General features: G+C 36.9%; 1 protein-coding gene across 2 annotated transcripts in view; it reads left to right on the top strand.

Moving 5' to 3' along the window:
* Positions 1 to 19312, top strand: part of PLA2G4A (phospholipase A2 group IVA) — a 132215-nt gene that overhangs the window by 57440 nt on the left and 55463 nt on the right. For both annotated transcript variants that reach the window (XM_045535966.1, XM_045535965.1), the window contains 4 exons: positions 2655 to 2803; positions 3440 to 3553; positions 13704 to 13741; positions 17872 to 18013. In XM_045535966.1, coding sequence (XP_045391922.1) covers positions 2655 to 2803; positions 3440 to 3553; positions 13704 to 13741; positions 17872 to 18013 — 443 coding nt within the window. The remainder of the gene's footprint in view (positions 1 to 2654; positions 2804 to 3439; positions 3554 to 13703; positions 13742 to 17871; positions 18014 to 19312) is intronic.

The following is a 19312-nucleotide window of genomic DNA, read 5'->3' on the forward strand; positions in this document are numbered from 1 at the left end:
ATGTTTACCATCTGCCTGCTTCCCTATCCTGTATACTTTTCCTATTCTAGATTGGTTTTTGCTTGGCTTTGTCTTTTCTAGTGTTTATGGAAGACAGGACAAAAAAGAGCATTGGCCCAGTGAGAACGAACTGGTCCTATGGAATGATGAAGGGCTACATTTTTTTTTACATTTAATTTGAAGTGTCCACTGAATATTCTCCTTAAAATCACATATTTACTTCTACTCAAAAGAGGACAAAATATTTTTTTCTTTCTAAGTGTCTACCAGCTGGTATTCTAAACATGTAGTTCTACTTCTGGTTTGCAATCCTGAGCACTGGTGATAGAGCAGAAACAGGAAGGGAAAGGAACCGTCACCCCCCGGCGAGGATGTGCTAGAGTCACCTCCTACATGTCCTTTCCTTCCTTGGCCCATTTCCCCTTACCCTGCCTTCCCACTTGGTTTTTTTGCTTTCTGATTTGTCTTTCAAGGTGTTGCTAGATACAAGCACTGAGTGGGAAACTACAATAACTCCCTATTTCCTTTTCTCTAGTACAAGATACCAAAAGTGTGACCAGAAGATGACCCACATCAGTATCACCTAGACTGTTTGTTTAGAAATGCAGACCCCCTCGTCCCACTACAGATCTGCTGATTATAGGTCTTAAAAGATGAGGGTCGGGGTCTGCGTATTTATAAGAACCCCGGGCATTTGTGTATTGCATGCTCGCTTTGGGGACCCACTGCCCTTGACTAATGATGCATAAACTCCAAGCTAAAAAATTAAAGAAAAGGCAATCCCACATGCTGATGCCTCATTTGTAAATCTTCCCACTGTACATTAAAAACAAAAAGCGTGCTTAAAAAATATCTCCTCTGTTATTTACACAAAAATAAAATCCTAGTACGGTTCATTTCCTAAGGGTTCGAGAAACCTGTTTTCCCTGTCGTGAGCAGCATCCTCTGTAACTGTTATGAGCAGCAAGAAAAGTTCACTATATATTACCATAGAAATGGATTTTTAATGAAGAACATGCATTTCAGAGAAAAAAATATCTGATGACCGAGGAAGGACCTAGGAGCAGTGTTTATCAATTAAGTGAAGGGCATTGATTACATTATTTGATGACCACAGCTGTTGGCGAAGGACAAGGTCTATTTTTTTTCTTTGAAAACCAATCAGTAGTTCAGAAACTATTATTTTTGGTTTTCCTTTATTTTCAAATTTTTGTATATTTTTGTGTGGACCTCTGCACCCCCTTCTCTCCCTGTACCCCCACTCTTGCTCTCACTTTCTCTCTTCCCCTCTGCCCCTTCTCTGTTCCAAAACTCTAAGTCTAGCTCCTCTGCCCACAGTAATCCATACCTTATGATCTCATCCTTTTTGCTTAGGAATATAATGTCATTAAGAGAATGATTGTTGCAGTTAGAAGACCCTGGTTCAAGATCTTGCTCTGGTACTTACTAGCTGTGTGATATGGGACGGATTGCTTACCGTCTCCCAGTTCCTGTGGCCTCAATACCAAAATAAAGTACTTACCTTTCAGTGCTATTGTGAGATTTAAATGAGACTAACATGCGTAAAGTGCTTAACACAGATCCTAGCAGGCATGATTTAGATATCGTTTTTGTAGTTATTAATTATAATGTCCACATGGGAAAGGATGTGTTAACGAGAAAAGTCAGGACCTTAAGTTAGGAGATCTTCAATATTGTGATAGCTGCTTTCTGTTGCTGGGATATGAAAATGTAAATATGAGTAAGATACAATTCTTCCCCTCAAGTTGTTTATAGTATCATAGGAAGACAGATAGTTGTATAATTTCTTTCACAAAATATGTTTATGCGATGCTGTAAGATAAAGGATTCAGTAGAATCGCTAAGAGGGAGTGATCAATATTTGTACTGCTAGAGTCACTCACTTTGTTGTTCAGTGTATATATAGTGAGAGGAAATGTAAATATTTTCTTTATTTGCAATTGTTTCTTTTTATTTAAATGAGCACATATATCATGTCCTGACTCAAGCAAGCCATTATGTGAGATATAAAAAGCTGCCACTTTCTGGAGACACATCACTTTCCACTGATTGGGTATTGCCATAATAAATCTATATGACTATGAATGTGAATGCCACCCCTTATAGTTGTTCAGTGTACAACCTGTACAACCATACAAGGTGACCCTGTAATAATAAGTTATATCTTCTCACAATGACTTTCATTATTTTGTTTGATAGTCAGACTAACCAGGATGATTTTTCTAACTTAGAAAAGTACCATGATACTGAATGCATGATCTTGGCACTATCACAGTCCTGGGGGTGAAAGTCATGCTGTAGTTAGCTGGGTTAGATTGCTATCATCTTGTAGTAGCTGGACTGAGATATGGACTTCAATGAACCTACCCTCTACATAGATAGAGAAATTATGAATAAATCACCTCATAAATGACTCTGTCTTACAGGACTATTATGAACGACAGGGATCATAATATATAAAAAGTGTATAGCAATGATGTTGCTATACATATGTATTTATGTAATTACATATGTATTATCTTGTCTCAGATATTTTGAGTATATCACTACAGATTCATTGAAAATAAGCTGGCAATATATATTAATAAAAACCAATTAGGAAGTGTGAATCACATTTTTGCCTCTGTCCATAGTTGATACTCCAGATCCCTATGTGGAACTTTTCATCTCTACAACCCCTGACAGCAGAAAAAGAACAAGACACTTCAATAATGATATAAACCCTGTGTGGAATGAGACCTTTGAATTTATTCTGGATCCTAATCAGGAAAATGTTTTGGAGGTAAGTGAATCATTTGGGGGTTATTAGATGGTCATAATTCATGCTGAGAGAGATGTTTGAGTTTGTTCTCTTCCTGCCTTCCTTCTCTAACCTGTTAGCTGTAGTTGCAGTCGGGCTGGGCAGCATGGTAGACTGGCATCTGATGATGCATGCCAAGTAATATGAGGGTCCAGTGGGAGGAGTGAGGTGGGTTTGGGAAGACTTCTACCCATGTGCTTTGGGGAAAACATTTTGTGTTGTAAAGGGGAGAATCTCTGTACAACAGAACAAAAATATTTTCAATTGCTTTTAAAATAACTTAAGATAGATTTTTCCCAAAATAGTAGAATTGGTTTTCTACATTAATTTCTTTCTTGTATTCCAAAATACAGAGGGGACAAGGTTTCATTTTTGAAAGCATGATAATTGAATATATCAATCAGGAAAATGTGAAAAATAATTATTATCTTATAGCAAATGTAGTATCAGAAAGGAAAAGATACAAAGTATTATTACCAGTTGGATATGGAGGAACTCAAATTATGGTTGAATATAATTTGAGAACTTTAATTTTTTTAACTATGATGGAGATTTTAGATAATATTTACAAAGATCTGTGAGAAATTTTATCCTTGTGCTCTACATTTTACCCTCCAGATCACGTTAATGGATGCCAATTATGTCATGGATGAAACTCTAGGGACAGCCACATTTCCTATATCTTCGATGAAAGTGGGGGAGAAGAAAGAAGTCCCCTTTATTTTCAATCAAGTGAGTAACACTGCAGAATTATGTCTCAACCTTATGTTAGATAAAATCTACTTATTCTGGAAAGTTGGGTTTAACACTTGGAAAATTGTATTTATTTACTTATTTATAGAATATTTTGTTTTATAAAGAGAAAGTTTCCTTTTTCTTTTTGTCTAAATTTTTAAAATTATTCTGATATCTATTAATATAAACTTTGGTGGAGGTATTACACTAAATATTACCGAAACATTAATCTCATTTGTTGCTCTAAGTGATAGCAGTGGGATTAAGCAATGCCTTTGGACTCCATTGGCAAGTAGGTCTAACACAAAAAATTGGGGAGGATAAAGGGAGATGTGAAATCTGAGAAGTGAGAGAGAGAAAGAGAGAGAGAGAATGAGGGAACAGGTAAGCAAACTCAAAGAAAAAATGTTGGGAAATTGAAAGTATTCCAAAGTACATATTTAGTAATAAGTTTCTCTGGAGGAATATTTCTGTCACAAATAATCCTCAAATAATTAGGACTACAGCAGTGAAAGATCAGAAAGAAGAGTCTTGAGGTTATTGTTATCTTTGTATTTCCAGGTTTGTTGCATTTCTGAAAATTTGATGGTTTATTTAGGAATAATAAAACCTTAGGTAAATTATTTATACAGAATAAACCAATTGGATTTTGAACCTTATAGGAGAGTAATTTAATAGTTTACAGTGAGAAATGTAAATAACTGGTGAGCCAGTATGTGTAAGGCTGGTTAATATGTTAATTTCTTTTTGCTGGGAGGTACAATGTGCTTTTGCTCATCCTTAGAATGACTTTTCAAATCCCTCCGCTCACCCACCTACCTATCCCTTAGGTCTCACCTCTTCCACGTTGCCTTTCCTGTTACCATCCCAAACGACCTCTTCCTCCTTTCAGTTCCCATGAGAATTATCTGTGGAGTTCATTGGTTGTAAATTTCTTACACTGTTCAATTTTTTGTCTTCCCCCTGTAACTTAAAACCCTATAGGTCAAGAAATTTGAAATACTGATTAACTATGCCTACAGAGTTAATACATAGCTTACATTTATTGAATAAATGTACACCTATTTAGAAACCAACTTTAGCCCCAAAGGCTTCTGGATTAATTGATGCAGAGTGACCCAGGTCCCTTGAGGACACTCTGGTCCATGCGCTTTCTGGTGGTCTTTTTAGCTGCTCTGGGAAGCATGTCTTCTATCCTGTGCCAGGAGATGCACTACCCACACTTCTGTTGACCCCTTTTAAAGCTATTTCATTCACTCCTTTTACAAAAATGTATTGAGCATCTACTATGTACTGGCCATTGTGTTTTGTGCAAGGAATATAAAAATAATGTACAGGAAGTTCTTCTCTCAATTCTGGGGTGGAGGTGAGGTAGGGGGTGAAATGAAAAGTAGAATTAGGAAGATACATACATGCGATAAAAGGAAATCACTGGACAGTGAGTTAAGTGAGACATGTATGGAGTGCTGTGGGAAGACAGAACAAAGAAATGTCGTGTTGTGAGAGGAGGCCAGGATGGGTCTGTAACAGTAGCTGATTTTGACCAGACTGAACAGTAAACTGTGGTTAACACCTTGGCATTGAGAGCCAGGCTATTGGGTTTTTAAATCTCATCTCTGTCCCTTATCATCTATTTCATCCTGGGAAAATCACTTAACTCATCTGTGCCTCAGTTTACTTATCTGTAAAATGGAGATAATATCTTATAAGGAATTCATTATGATTAAAAATTGATTTTATTTATATATAATATATACATATGATATATGATATAATGTATATTACATATGAACATAATTATAATTTGCTATTTAGATAGTTATATATTAATCATATACTTTATTATATGTTGAATATGTAATGATAATTGATTAAAAATATATAAATACTATATATACCTATATGTATGCACACACATATAGTGCTTTGAATACATTAAGCACTATATAAAAGCTTCTTGTCATTGTTGCTGTTATTAGACCTTGAGGAAAGAGTAGGATTTCAGCAGGCAGAGAAGTAGTTATGATCATTCTAGGCAGAAGAAATTGCAAAACCCTGTAGTCCTGCAGAAGAACGCAAGCTGGGGCATGGCACGTCAAGCAGCTTGGCAGGTCGACGTTGACGAGCAGTGGGGAAAAGAGCGTAGAGACGGTCAAAGGCCAAAACCCACAGGCCTTCCCTACTGCACGTTGCTGGGACGGGCTCTCAGTAAATGTCTTGCAAGGACTTTGTAAGCATGGATTGAACTTTCCAAAGGAAATTTTGTTTTCTTCTACACTTCAGTTCATGATACAAAGCCTGCTTTATAGGAGAAGGTATTATGGACAAAATTTATTTCCTCTCCTGTCATTTCCTACAGTTAGGTATGCAACCCCCAGGCTCTCAAAAGGGCTTTCCACATTCCTGAATTTAAAGTAGCTTATGTAATTATTTTCTTTAGTGTGCCTAAGAAAACAGTTGTCCAAACAGCTTTTCTTCATGATCCTGTTCTCAAGAGTCCTTTGCAGTTTTTATATGATGGCATCCTTTGAGTTGGATGAAAGGCGGTGGTAGTTGGGAGAAAGGTGAGTGTGACTGATGGCTGAGCAGAGAGTCCCATGGGAGTGCCCCATGCAAGCCACGCAGCCTCTCCTCTGCTCCGAATCCCCGTCTTTCTGAGGGGGGTGGTCTTCCTTCTACAGCATTCTCAGAGGTCATGAGAGAGAACAGGTGGCAAGGGAATGATGGGAGAGGAGAGACTTAAACAACCTTCCAGGTGGCTGTGGCCATCTGGGATAGGAACAAGAGCACTTGGATTTGGAAAGAGCTCAAATGCTTCAAGCCAAGATATTATTAGCAAAAACTCCTTTAAAGTTTTGTCATCCAAAAGTTAATACTGAGTCAACATAGGGTGATTTCCGGGGCCAGGAGACAGCCAGAGAAACAACACCGGCCTCCAAGCAGAGACTGGCATTCTCCCACTCTCGGGGTAGAAACTGGGAATTGAGAGAATTCTGGGAATTCTCCCTCCAGAACGTTTGAATCGTCATGCTTTATTTTTGGAGTCTTATTTTCTTCATCTCCAAAATGAAGGTTTAGAGTAAATTATCTCTAAGTTCATTTCTAATTTATAAAAGTTTGTGACCTAGAAAGAATACTTTATTTTCGTTTGGCCGTCTTCACCCAAAAGCTTTTCATTCTTTCCCTTTTAAAGATATAGAAGCTAAATAATAATAATGCAAGAATAAAAATCTTTCAGTCGTATCATATTACATAATTTAAAAATACTGACCTGTCAATAGATTGTGTTATTTATTAATATGAGAGAATGTAAGGCTTTATTTTCCTCTTAAAACTTTGCAGAAAAGTTACATTTTCAAGGAACTAAGAATCTATTTGCAAAGCAGACATTCATGTGTAAACTGATAAGTCATATAATAAACAATATAATGAGGCATCTGTTCACTGATTTAATTACTTTAGTTATTAAACACCTGTTATGTTCTAGGCAATATTCTAGGTGAAGGGCAGACAGCAGAGAATGTGACATAACATCCTGGTTCCCAGGGAGCTTGTGTTCTTCTAGGAAAGTAAATAGGCAACAATGAGCAAAATAATCACTGCAACATCATCTAGTAATAAATACTGTAAAGAAAATAAAATCAAGGGATGCAATGTAGAATACTCGTGGGGCAACCGAAGTTTGTATAGTCAGAGAAGGCCTCTCTAAAACATCGTCATTCTTTCTCCAAATTGTATTATAAAAATGTTCAAACATAAAAAGTGGAATGATTTGTACAGAGAACACCATATAACTACTAACCAGATTCTATAATTGACATTTTGCCAAACACTATTTACTTTGCTACATATCTTCTATTCATTAATTAAACCATCTTACTTTTTTGATGCATTTAAAAGCAAGTTGCAGACAACAGTATCCTTTATCCCTAAACATTTCAGCATATTATTAACTAGAGTTTAGTATTTATGTGTGATAATTTTAAGTGTCAGATGGACAGTGTATGCAATATATGCAGTGAGAGTTAGAAGAACACATCCATTCATTCATTCATCTTATGAATAACTACTCAGTATCCACTATGTGGCAGACACTCTTTGGTCAGTGCCTATTCAGCAGTGAATGAAACAAACCGGAATTCCTACCCTCATGGAACTTACATTCTACTTAGTACAATAGACAAAAAGCAAGGTCAACAAGTGAAAGACACTTCTGCTAGGTAGTGACAGTGGCAAATGCTAACTAAACCAGGGAGGGACATTGGGGGCGTAAGTGTATGGGTGTGAAGGGAGGCCCAAAGGTAGTTCCAAAAACGTGGCTAAGAAAGGCATCTCTGAGGGTATCTGAGGGCGGAAGTTGCTCCAGGTAGAAAGGCCTTGAAGCAGAGTGTCTCTGGCACGCTGAGTAGCAGCCAGGAGGAGAGTGTGGCTGGAGCACAGAGCAAAAGTGGTAGGGTGCACGGTAGGAGATGAGGCCAGAGGGGTGAAGGTGGGGCTGGGGGTGCCAGTCATTGTGGGTGACAGTGGACATCAGTGGCTTAGGTTTGCCTTCATAAAAAGGGTGTGCTCGGGATAGTTGGGTCACTAAAGGGGTGGAAGGCAGGTAGTGCCGGTCAAGAGAACAGTCTGATCGAAGGTATTATGGACTGGAAAGGGCAGGGCTTGTTCAGGAGACCGTTCCTAGACAAGTCTGGTGGGAGCAGAGCGCTGGTGCGTGAAGGAAGAACAGGTGCGTGGGGGTCAGACCACAGCAGAGTCTAACTGTGAGATGTAGCAATTTGGATGTTATCTTCCTGACAGCTGTGAGTCATGGAAAGTTTGTGACCAGGTAATGGGGAACTGACAGCAAACTTAGGGCTTTTTCCTCAGAAGCATTAGCAAGCAAAAAGTGAGTAGTTGATACTGAAAGCAGGTTGATGCAGCTCGCAGCGGATTGCTTGAGTGGAAAGTGGTAGCATGGGCGTGCAGGGTAACCTGAGGAAAGAATCATCATAACTTTCATGTGCCAATCACAGTTGAATGAAATGATTTTGTGGGAGCAGCGAGGATCTGCTGAAGTTGGAAAGCAGGAATTTATGTGGATTCAGCTCTCCCTTAGACTATGACTGATCACTCAACTAATTATTTTAGAACTTTCTTTTGGGGGCAAGAAAGTCAATCTTAGGTCTGCGTCCACAGTTTCTGTTTTCCAGTGGGCATTGATGAAATCTGGGTTAGGTTGTGTTGGTTGGAGTCAGAAGTTTAGAGAGCATCACAGGTGTTATTTGAGAGAAGCTGGTACAACCCTGACTAAAGGGAGAGCCTGTAAATGTCGCGATCATTTGTTTCTAGGCAGTTCAGAATGTTCTAATCAGTCATTTACTGAATATGTTAAATGTGACTTTGGGTTATGGTGGCCCTTTTTAAAGTGGAAGGATATAGAATCTTGAGAAGTTAGTGTGTTTTGTGTAAACAAAGTAGCCCACTTCAAAAGAACCGGGAAAATGCTAAGGCTTTGAAGCAAGATAGAGAAGATTATGCTTCTTCATTTCTCTGGATGAAATTAGTTTGTTTTGGCCAATACTTTGAGGAATGTTGACTCTAAGTTTATACTGTGTTTTAATTTGCCATCTTTATTTAGAAGTTAGTATTATTGTTTAAAAATAGCTATGTCTCATGGCTCCTGTGGCATCCATCTAAATTTGGCTAAATGCTTGCTTTGACTGTCGCTGATTCATGATCGCAACTATAGAAGAGATAGTGTCAAAGCTTTTAAAAAATGGGAATTTTGGTGGTGAGTTCTGAGTGTGATTAGCCTCAGGATGATTTCATTGGAAAACTATGTATTGATGTGTGAAGACAAAGACTACAATTTAAGTAAGTTAATGAGACAAAGTGGCGTTTGGAGAGAAAACAAGAGAACTGTATAATTTGGTGAGGAATTTGGAAGATCTTTGGCTAAGATGCGAAGGCCATCAGACCTGGATGCAGGACAGAGTTCAAATATGGGTCAAACAATTCCTGGCTTTGACCAGAGAATGCATTTTTATTTTGAGTTACTAGCAATTGAAAGTTAAGTGAGTCTTTTTTAATGGTTCTACAATTTATAACTTTAAAATTTTAGGGCTCTTTAGAATGCTCTTGCATCTTTGGGGGTCCTCTGTTGGATAAGTTCTATCAGGGAGTAGAACATGTTCAACTTACTTACCATTATATACCCAGCCTGGCACACACTGGGTGCTTGAATCACTTTGGATAAATTAAGAAATGAATGTTCTTATAGGAGCTGTTGAAAACCTGGGAAGCGCTCAGGTCTGGTAAATACAAATAAAGCAGAAAATATTACATAGTCTCTTGAAAAATACAGACAATTACTGAATCAACATGGTGATTAGTTGTTATTTGTTTCTACCTAGGGGGAAAAAAGAAAGAGTAAATTGACCCACGAGGGATCAGAATTCAAAGTAATGTTTTATTAAAAGTAACTGTTATGAACACTGGAGTACATAAGAGAAATAATGGCATATTTGAAGAACTCTTTCCTAATAGGATAGATTTTCAAGTTTAAAGTTGTTAGACTATGTGCATCTTTTTTGTAATTTTAAAGGCCCTCCTATTGCCAGTCCCTATGCTTGTTGCATTAGCTTGCTTATTTCAAAAGGCCCCTGGAAAGTTTGTAAGAGAATTAATGGGTTAGATACTTTAAGAATTATTTTAAAGTCCGAAATGGCTTTTTGTTTTTGTAATTTTCTCTTTCAGTTCCTCTCCCCCTTCCCCAACTGAGAGTCTCCCTTTATAAGCATCTAAAATTGCTTTCCACTGTAGAATTCAAAGAAAGGGTTATTACTTTTCAGAAGAATATAATGATGTGTACAGCCTACTTCTTCCTAGAAGAGGTGGAGTTCTTCTAATTTGTTCTGGTTCCCAGCTAAGTACTAAGGGGTTGGGGAAAGCCTGGGAGATTTGGTCACCCTTCTTTCTAATTGCCCTGGTAACGCAAGCAGTGTGGAAGCCTATAATGCAGAGGTGCTTTACGGAGTGTGTGGGAAGAAGTTTATAGTAATTGTTTAATTCCTCACAGGAAGTACATATTTTTGTGGCTGTTTTATCTGAATGACATGTTCCAGGTAAAAGGTGCAGAGAGATTGTAGATGTAAGGCTTCATAGCATGTCTGAACATAGTGGGAGAGTTTAAAATTTCTTCCTGATTGTGGAGGAAATTGGGCAATGTGTGGAAGTGAGGATTTTTTTTTTTTCTTTTGACAGAGTCTCGCTCTGTCACCCAGGCTGCAGTACAGTGGCGTCATCATAGCTCACTGCAACCTCAAACTCCTGGACTCAATGATCCTCTTGTCTCAATCTCCCAAGTAGCTGGGACTATAAACACATGCCACCACACCCAGCTAATTTTTCTATTTTTCTGTAGAAATAGGGTCTTGCTCTTGCTCAAGCTGGTCTCTATCTCCTGGCCTTAAGCGATCCTCCCCCCTCGGCCTCCCAAAGTGTTAGGATTACAGGTGTGAGCCACGATACCTGGCCTGGAAGTGAGGATTCTAACCCAGGTGACAAACACCATGGGAACACATCCTATAAATTTCCAAATGACAGAAAAACCCTGTGTGTCTCTTGTTTTATCCTGCCTTTCTTTAAAGAGTCTTGTCAGACTATCTAGGATCATGAGGATCTTAGCCAAGAAATGTTGATGGGTGTAGAAGGGGTATTCTTATGGAGAAGAAAAATATGATTACAAATATAGCATGGACCATTATCCTTTTATTGATATTTATCAGTTGTGAAGACAAATAGGCACTGGATATATTCAAGCATGGGATATTTTAATATATAATTCATAAATTGCTTAGGGATGTGCCAGTTGAGAGGCCAGCTTTTTCTTGAACACTTTCTGTCGTGGGCTGGCACATTGGACAGGGGAGCCCTTCCAACTTTGACTCTTTTCCTTTGTTAGAAAACTCTATATTGACTTGTAATATTGTTTGTATCATTTCCATTACCCTATGATGACTTTGCCTTCCGGAGATAAAAACATTAAGTTTAGTACCATTTTAATGGCGGCTTTCATGTATTTCTTTTTTTAAAATAAACAGACCATGTTTTACGTATGTCCTATTTTCTTACTAAACATCTACAGTAACTTCATTCAATATAAAATGTTTTCCAAGCCCTCTTTGGTAAAGACTCCGACTGAAACTGTGAAACAGAACAGACACAATCTTCTGGGATGTGGACTGAGCAGTGCTTCCATTGATAGAATAGACGGCAGTTGCATGAATTGTTTTGTAGCCGATCACACTTTTGCTATTATTTAACTACTTACTATTCATGTGAGCATGTATTATACCATTTGCCCTGGAACTCTTAATTATTTTAGTAACTTTAAAAGTCATATTTAGATGCTGCATTGATGAATATATATTCATAGAATTCCATACAGTGGAATTGCTTTCTGGATCAAACCCTCCCATGATTTTATCTTTAGTAGCAATGAGATGTTTCTTTTTTTTTTCTTTTTCCTTTCTTTTTTGTTTTTTTTTTTTTTGGAGACAGAGTCTCACTCTGTTGCCTGGGCTAGAGTGCCGTGGCGTCAGCCTAGCTCACAGCAACCTCAAACTCCTGGGCTCAAGCAATCCTTTTGCCTCAGCCTCCCGAGTAGCTGGGACTACAGGCATGTGCCACCATGCCTGGCTAAGTTTTTCTATGTATTTTTAGTTGTCCAGCTAATTTCTTTTTATATTTAGTAGAGACAGGGTCTCACTCTTGCTCAGGCTGGTCTCGAGCTCCTGACCTCCAGTGATCCTCCTGCCTCAGCCTCCCAGAGTGCTAGGATTACAGGCGTGAGCCACCGCGCCCGGCCAATGAGATGTTTCTTGACAAGAAAGAATTGCCTGATGTGCTCCTCCGCCTGCACACATGAACACTGCTCGGCAAATGTTTATTGATTATCTGTTGTATGCCAAATACTGTACAATGAACTTGTAATAGAAACCTATATGAGACAGAGCTTACAGTTTGGTGGGAGAGGCAAATTTTTGTAGGGTTGATATCAATACTTTTTGCTTACTCATAAAATTCAGTACTGCATGAGGATCAGTCTGTGAACTATTTTTAACCTTTCAGAAAGCTCCTCCTAGTTTGTTTTATTCTATCCCCTGAAACTCAAAAGATAATAAATCTAATAATTTATAGCATTTTATGTTGGTTCTAACTATCCTCTTCATATTTCAAGAGACATGTCCTAGTCTTGTGTTTGAAGTTATTGAACAAGTTGGCTCTAGCTATGTTTTTATGGTAACTGATATAATAGCCCATCTTACAATTGTAGAGCAGCTTTTGAAGCATTCTTTCTTTGGCTCTCATAACAATCTAGAGTTGCATTATTTACAATTAAAGCCAGGGATAGTGTTGAGAAGGTCTTACTGTACAACAGATTTATAATCTTTGGAAAGACATCTCTTTCTTAATACCGTTTTGCTCTGTGGACATTAGTCACTCTCTTTTCCTTTAGACCAGAATTGTCTCATTGGCAGCGTGCAGTCTTTTAATAGGTTTGGTTGGTTTAAATAGTGTTGAAAAAATAAAAACCGCAGCTCCCAAATCTCATTAGTAGATGTTTCTTGAGCTAACCGCCGTTGGCCGGGCCCTGGGTCCTGCTGTCTACTGTGAATGGCTCCTCTGTTTCCAGCTTAAAACGGCCTGCACCTGTCATAAATGCATAGACATGAACTTTCCCCCAGGATTTCATTAACCTCTGGGCCATGGCAGCCTCTGACTTTGTGGCCAGAGGAATCTCCTGAATAATAGACAAAACACCACAGTAGTTTTTGTATCTGAGGCAGTTTTGATGTCCTGTAAATAGAAATTGTGGAACTGAACGACTTTATTTTAGTGAGGGAGGGTAACAACCAGACAGACAATTCTTATGTTTGCTAACATGACTTATTAAGTAGCTTATATGATAAAAATAGCAAAGAGATAATTTATTGAAAAGCACCTGTAGTTTAGGGTCTCCGTGGAGCTGTAACTTTCATTTTTAGGTTAAAAATAATCTGGCTCTCAACATTTATTTTAACTTCATTTCCATTATATAAAACACATATCCATTTTATGTCCTAATCTAATTACTATATCTTTATTAATATATCTTTTTTAGGTCACTGAAATGATTCTGGAAATGTCTCTTGAAGTTTGGTAAGTGCATTTATTTAATTTGATAAAAAATATTGTGAGTGATCCACTGATTTATTTTAATGTTAAAGAATATACTTTAGATATATAAAATTATTCTGACGGCTTTGAATATATAGAAGTGTATTAAATTTACTTTGCTTTTCTTTAGTTGTTAATAGCTACAAAATTAAAAAAATATTCTTGTAGTGTAATATTCTTTGCTTAATTTTCTAGTAGTTTGGCAGTTAAATAATAGATGTCAGAATACGTGCTTTATGAAAAGGCCCTCCCTCTAGTCATATATCTATTTCCATAGAGATGAATGCAGTTATTTAAGCCTATTTTCCATTGTTGATTCAGGTAGATATTGAACAGCATAAAAGTGAACATAAACAGGAAAGTATAAGAATTTTTTTGTAGAGGAGAACCTGAAAATTGAGAGTTATTTTGTTCAGATTGATGAGCAGGACTACACATGACAAAGGTCCACGAAGCATGTTGCTCTTTCAAAGTGGCCTCCAAGAATGAGTGTGGGGGAATCTTTCGCTTTTTTTCAAATGGTGAATCTTAGGAGAGGCAGGTGTGCCTTCATCTACCCGATCTCAGATCTAACAGTGAGTTCAGTAGATCCCCCCTTCCTCAGCCTCACTGCCATCTCTTTATTTTTATTTTATTTTTTTAATTTTTTTTTGGTAAAAGGGCTAGAGAATGCCTGCATATTTCGGGCCACTCGCCTCTGCGAAGAGGTTGCTATAATACTGTCACAGGAACCGCTGAACTAAAGCCAGCCCAACTGCCATCTCTGTAGGCTTCCCTGTTGATGTTGAATTTACCAAAGTTACTACGACATATTTTATACAAAAACCAAACAAATTAATTTAACATTTTCATATCTCCTGATTTGCCAAATATATGAAGATAGGTGTACTGGGTTTAGGTAGTTCTTGCTCTTATTTTGATCTCTGGAGTGTGTTGATTTGACTTAGTAAGTGATTGGCATAAATTTCCACAACCTCTCAATATATGTCACCAAATATCACAGGTACAAGTAATTATGTTGCATTATTTTGCATTAAGTTGATCTTTGCTTAAAAGTGGTATGTTTTGGCATGAGATAAGAAATACTTTTATTTGACTGACTATGGAAGTAATTCTATTTGTTTAATGGGAAATAGTCTTCACTGCGGTAATTAGGATCATATTTTTATAGGATTAAAAACTCCTATTTTATATGTTAACTTATGTCAACTCCAGAACAGAAATGTTTTCTTCAAAGAAAAATTCAATGTATTCAAAGAAAAATTTTCCGTGTAATGCCTTCCATTAAATACCACATAATATAAAGAAGGAATTAGTTAGGAAGTTATAGATAATACATAAAAGAAGAAATAAATAAATTATAATTCTATTACCATATTTATAAAATTACTCAGTATTTTTAAATTTTCTTACAGTTTTTTTATTGATATCTTCTAAACATCTAGGTCATTACTGTTAATAGATTTTTTTAATCATGATTCTTTAAAAAAAATAGCATACTACAGCATGCTATATTATAAAGAACATAGGTTCCAGAATAAGAAATCCTGGATTTAAATTTACAGCTTGCTAATTATGTCAATGTTGAAAGATTTCTAATTACATTTTTACTTATTGGTAAAATAGGAAAAGAATATAAGCATATCTGTTGTGATTAAATGAGATATTCTTTCTAAAGAGTATGTGTATAGGAAACTTTCATACATGTATACCACATGTCATAATGGTACTGTTTGTAATAGTTTGCCAAAAATTGTAAATAACTTCAGTGTTTCTGGATAAATAAATTATGGTATACTCATATAACAGAAGTATTTCAAAATGAATTACTTCTGTTTATGTAAGCACAGATGATTCTCAAAAGCAAAATGTTCAATGGAAAAAAATAATGTTCATTGATAGCATTTATGACAAAATTAAAAACCTGCAAAGTGATCCTCTATGTTATTTAAGGATATAAACATATACTGTAAAATTATAAAGAAATACATTAGAATGATAAAGATCAAATTTAAGGCAGTGGTTACCTGTGAGGACCAGAAAAGAAATAAAGTTGAGAAGAATTTACAGAGGCAATACAGTGAGATTTTTATTTCTTAAAGTGGCTACAAGATACCTAACCTAATATATGATAATAAGTAATAGTACTAGAAAAAGAGTGTAGCCAAGACTGGACTTAAAAATTACTAATTCACTCTCTTACTCTATTCCTCCCCTTGTTACATAATTTACATATTAAATAATCAAATTTAATAACTGCATAACCCAATAATTTTATGCACTATAATTTAATTGCCATTTCCTTCCTGTTGGATAATAAGGCTAAACAATATTTTAAAGATCTATGGTTACTTTTCCTAAAGTAACTATCCAGAAATAGAATTACTAGGTCAAAGGGAAGGTCCATTTTAATTATTTTTGGTGCTTATCACCTTATTACTTTTCAAAAGTGTTTCACAAACTTATACTGCCGAAACAAATGTATAAGAATAACAGTGTTATTTCACCTCTTTCAGTACTGGAAAATAAGTATTTAAAATATTTTTTTAAAACATTAATTAATAGCTACTATTTTAATTTGCCAGTGAAATTAAATATTTATTTTTATATTTTCATTATTTATTTATTTTTTTTCTTTGAGACAGAGTCTCGTTCTGTTGCCCAGCTAGAGTGAGTGCCGTGGTGTCAGCCTGGCTCAAAGCAACCTCAAACTCCTGGGCTTAAGCGATCCTCCTGTCTCAGCCTCCTGAGTAGCTGGGACTACAGGCATGCGCCACCATGCCTGGCTAATTTTTTCTATATATATTTTAGTTGGCCAGATAATTTCTTTCTATTTTTAGTAGAGATGTGGTCTCATTCTTGCTCAGGCTGGTCTCGAACTCCTGACCTCGAGTGATCCACCCGCCTCAGCCTCCCAGAGTGCTAGGATTACAGGCATGAGCCACCGCACCTGGCCTATTTTCATTATTAATTATACTTCCTTTTTTGTGAGTTACCCATATTTGTGATTTGGGAATTAATAATTAAAATATTATTTGTAATGATCAAATATCACTATAGTGAAATAGCCCAGAGGTTTTGCAGTGTCTTCTCTTATTCTAAGGAAGAATGTACTGAACTAACAAATGATTCTTAAACTAATTCACTCTTAAGGGATAGACTTTTTTAGGATTTGTAAAGAGACAATATTTTACTGGTGATAGCCTTGGCGTCTACATTTTGAATTTATTCACATCCCAATATGTGAATAAATAGGTTGCTAGATTTTTTTTTAAGTACTTTTAAATTTAGTAGCTGGTATTTAGAGTTCAGTATTAGGACCTGTCTTATTTGTGAGGCATTATTGGATGGTGAAAGTACATCATATATTTACTGTGTGATCCTGTCCTCTCAGAGCTTCAGATTTCTGATTTGTAGGCTGCAATATATAACAATATATTATATAATAATGTGTAATGTTTACTCCCACGGTTGTTGCATTGATACAAATATAGTACCTAATGTGGTTTCTGGCATAGTGTAGGTTTCTGAGAAATTGCTGCTGCCTTATTTAGAAAGGAAGTGTATATATAATTTAAGGGTTCCAAAGTCCTCTGGTTGTAACTCATTTGTGGTTATGTCAAGTTCTGCTATTAGAAGTTGCTTTCTTGTCCATTAGACAAAGCGATTTATTAAGACAACTTCTGCATGTATGTTCCTCAGAACACAGACTGTTTGCAATGTTAGTAAGTTATGAGAGTGGAGTGATAAGGAGAAAATTCTTGGTCAAATAAGTTTGGGAGCTACTTTGCCAAACAAATATAAACAGGGTTCTTCAGTGAAGCACCTCCCAAAGTTATTATTATCATAATATACAACATATCAGGGGCTGTTTGTTTGCTTGTTTATCTAAAAGATCGCATACTCCATTTTCTCTGAAAACATGCCTTGGCACGTGCTGCTTTAAGATAGCCATCACTGTCTACACTTGCTTTAGGTCCCTTCTTAGGGGATGGCTTGAGGTAAGCAGTCAGCATATATCAGTGCAGCTACTGGGGACCTGAGGGAGCCAGATGGGGGTCAAACAAGACTACTGGGAATGTGGGCTCATGACCTTCTCTGTTTTATTACAGCTCGTGCCCGGACCTACGATTTAGCATGGCCCTGTGTGATCAGGAGAAAGTTTTCAGACAACATAGAAAAGAAAACATAAAGGAGAACATGAAGAAACTCTTGGGTCCAAAGAATAGTGAAGGATTGTATTCGACACGTGATGTGAGTCTGCCATTTTTTGAGTATTAGTATAATTTAAAAATAATTTTGCTGGGTCATTTTCTCTAAAGAATTTACCCAGATATGGCAATATTAAGTTTGAGCATTATTCCTTCAGCTTTTTACGGTAAAGTAAGCAGTTCAGAAATGACAAGTCTTTGAGGAAGGTCATCCCAAATGCTGCCTATATTTGGTAATATTTATCAGATATAGTTTTTATATTTAGTTTAGCTTTATATTTTAGAGAAGTGTTAGGTTCACAGCAAAACTTGGGAGAAAGTACAGAGAGTTCCCATATACCTCCTGCCAACACACCACCTCCCAGTATTAGTCAGAGTTCTCTAGTGAAACAGAACCAAAAGGATATGTGTATATATAGCATATATGAGGAGATTTATTATGGGAATTGACTCATACATATGGAGGTGGAGAAGTCCCATGATATGCCAACTGCAAGCTGGAGAACGAGGAAAGCCGGTGACACAATTTAGTCCAAGGCAAAGGCTTAAGAGCTAGGGGAGAAGGTATAACTCCCACTCTGAGACCGAAGGCCTGAGAACCCGGGGCAGTTGGAAGGGGGTGGGTGCCGATATAAATCTCAGAATTCGAGGGTCTGAGAACTAGGAGTGCCAATGTCCAATGGATGTTCCAGCTCAAGGAGAGAGAGAGAATTTGCCCTTCCATGTTTTTGTTCTCCTCAGGCCCTCAAAGGATTGAATGATGCCCACCCATATTGGTGAGGGTGAATCTTCTTTACTCAGTCTACTGATTCAAGTGCTAATCTCTTTGGAAAACACCCTCATAAACACTCCCAGAAATAATGTTTTACTAGCTATCTGAGTATCCTTTAACCTAGTCACATTGACAAATAAAATTAACCATCATAATCTTTGACTATCAACATCCCATACCAGAGTGGTACCTTTGTTACAAAGATGAACCTACATTGACATGTCATTATCACCCTAAGTCCACAGTTTACATTAGGGCTCACTCTTGGTCTTGTACATTCTATGGATTTGGACAAATGTGTAATGATATGTATTCATCATAATAGTATCATACAGAGTAGTTTCACTGCCCTAAAAATCCTCTGTGCTCCACCTAATCATCTCTCCTTCCTAAACCCTGGAAACCACTGAATTTTTAACTGTCTCCATAGTTTTGCCTTTTCCATAATGTCCTATGGTTGGAATGATACAGTATGTAGCCTTTTCAGATTGTCTTCTTTCACTTAGTAATATGAATTAAGGTTCCTTCACATCTTTTCCTAGCTTGATAGTTCATTTTGTTTTAGTGCTG

This window comes from Lemur catta, chromosome 23, assembly GCF_020740605.2.
Source record: "Lemur catta isolate mLemCat1 chromosome 23, mLemCat1.pri, whole genome shotgun sequence".
Lineage (NCBI taxonomy): Eukaryota > Metazoa > Chordata > Mammalia > Primates > Lemuridae > Lemur > Lemur catta.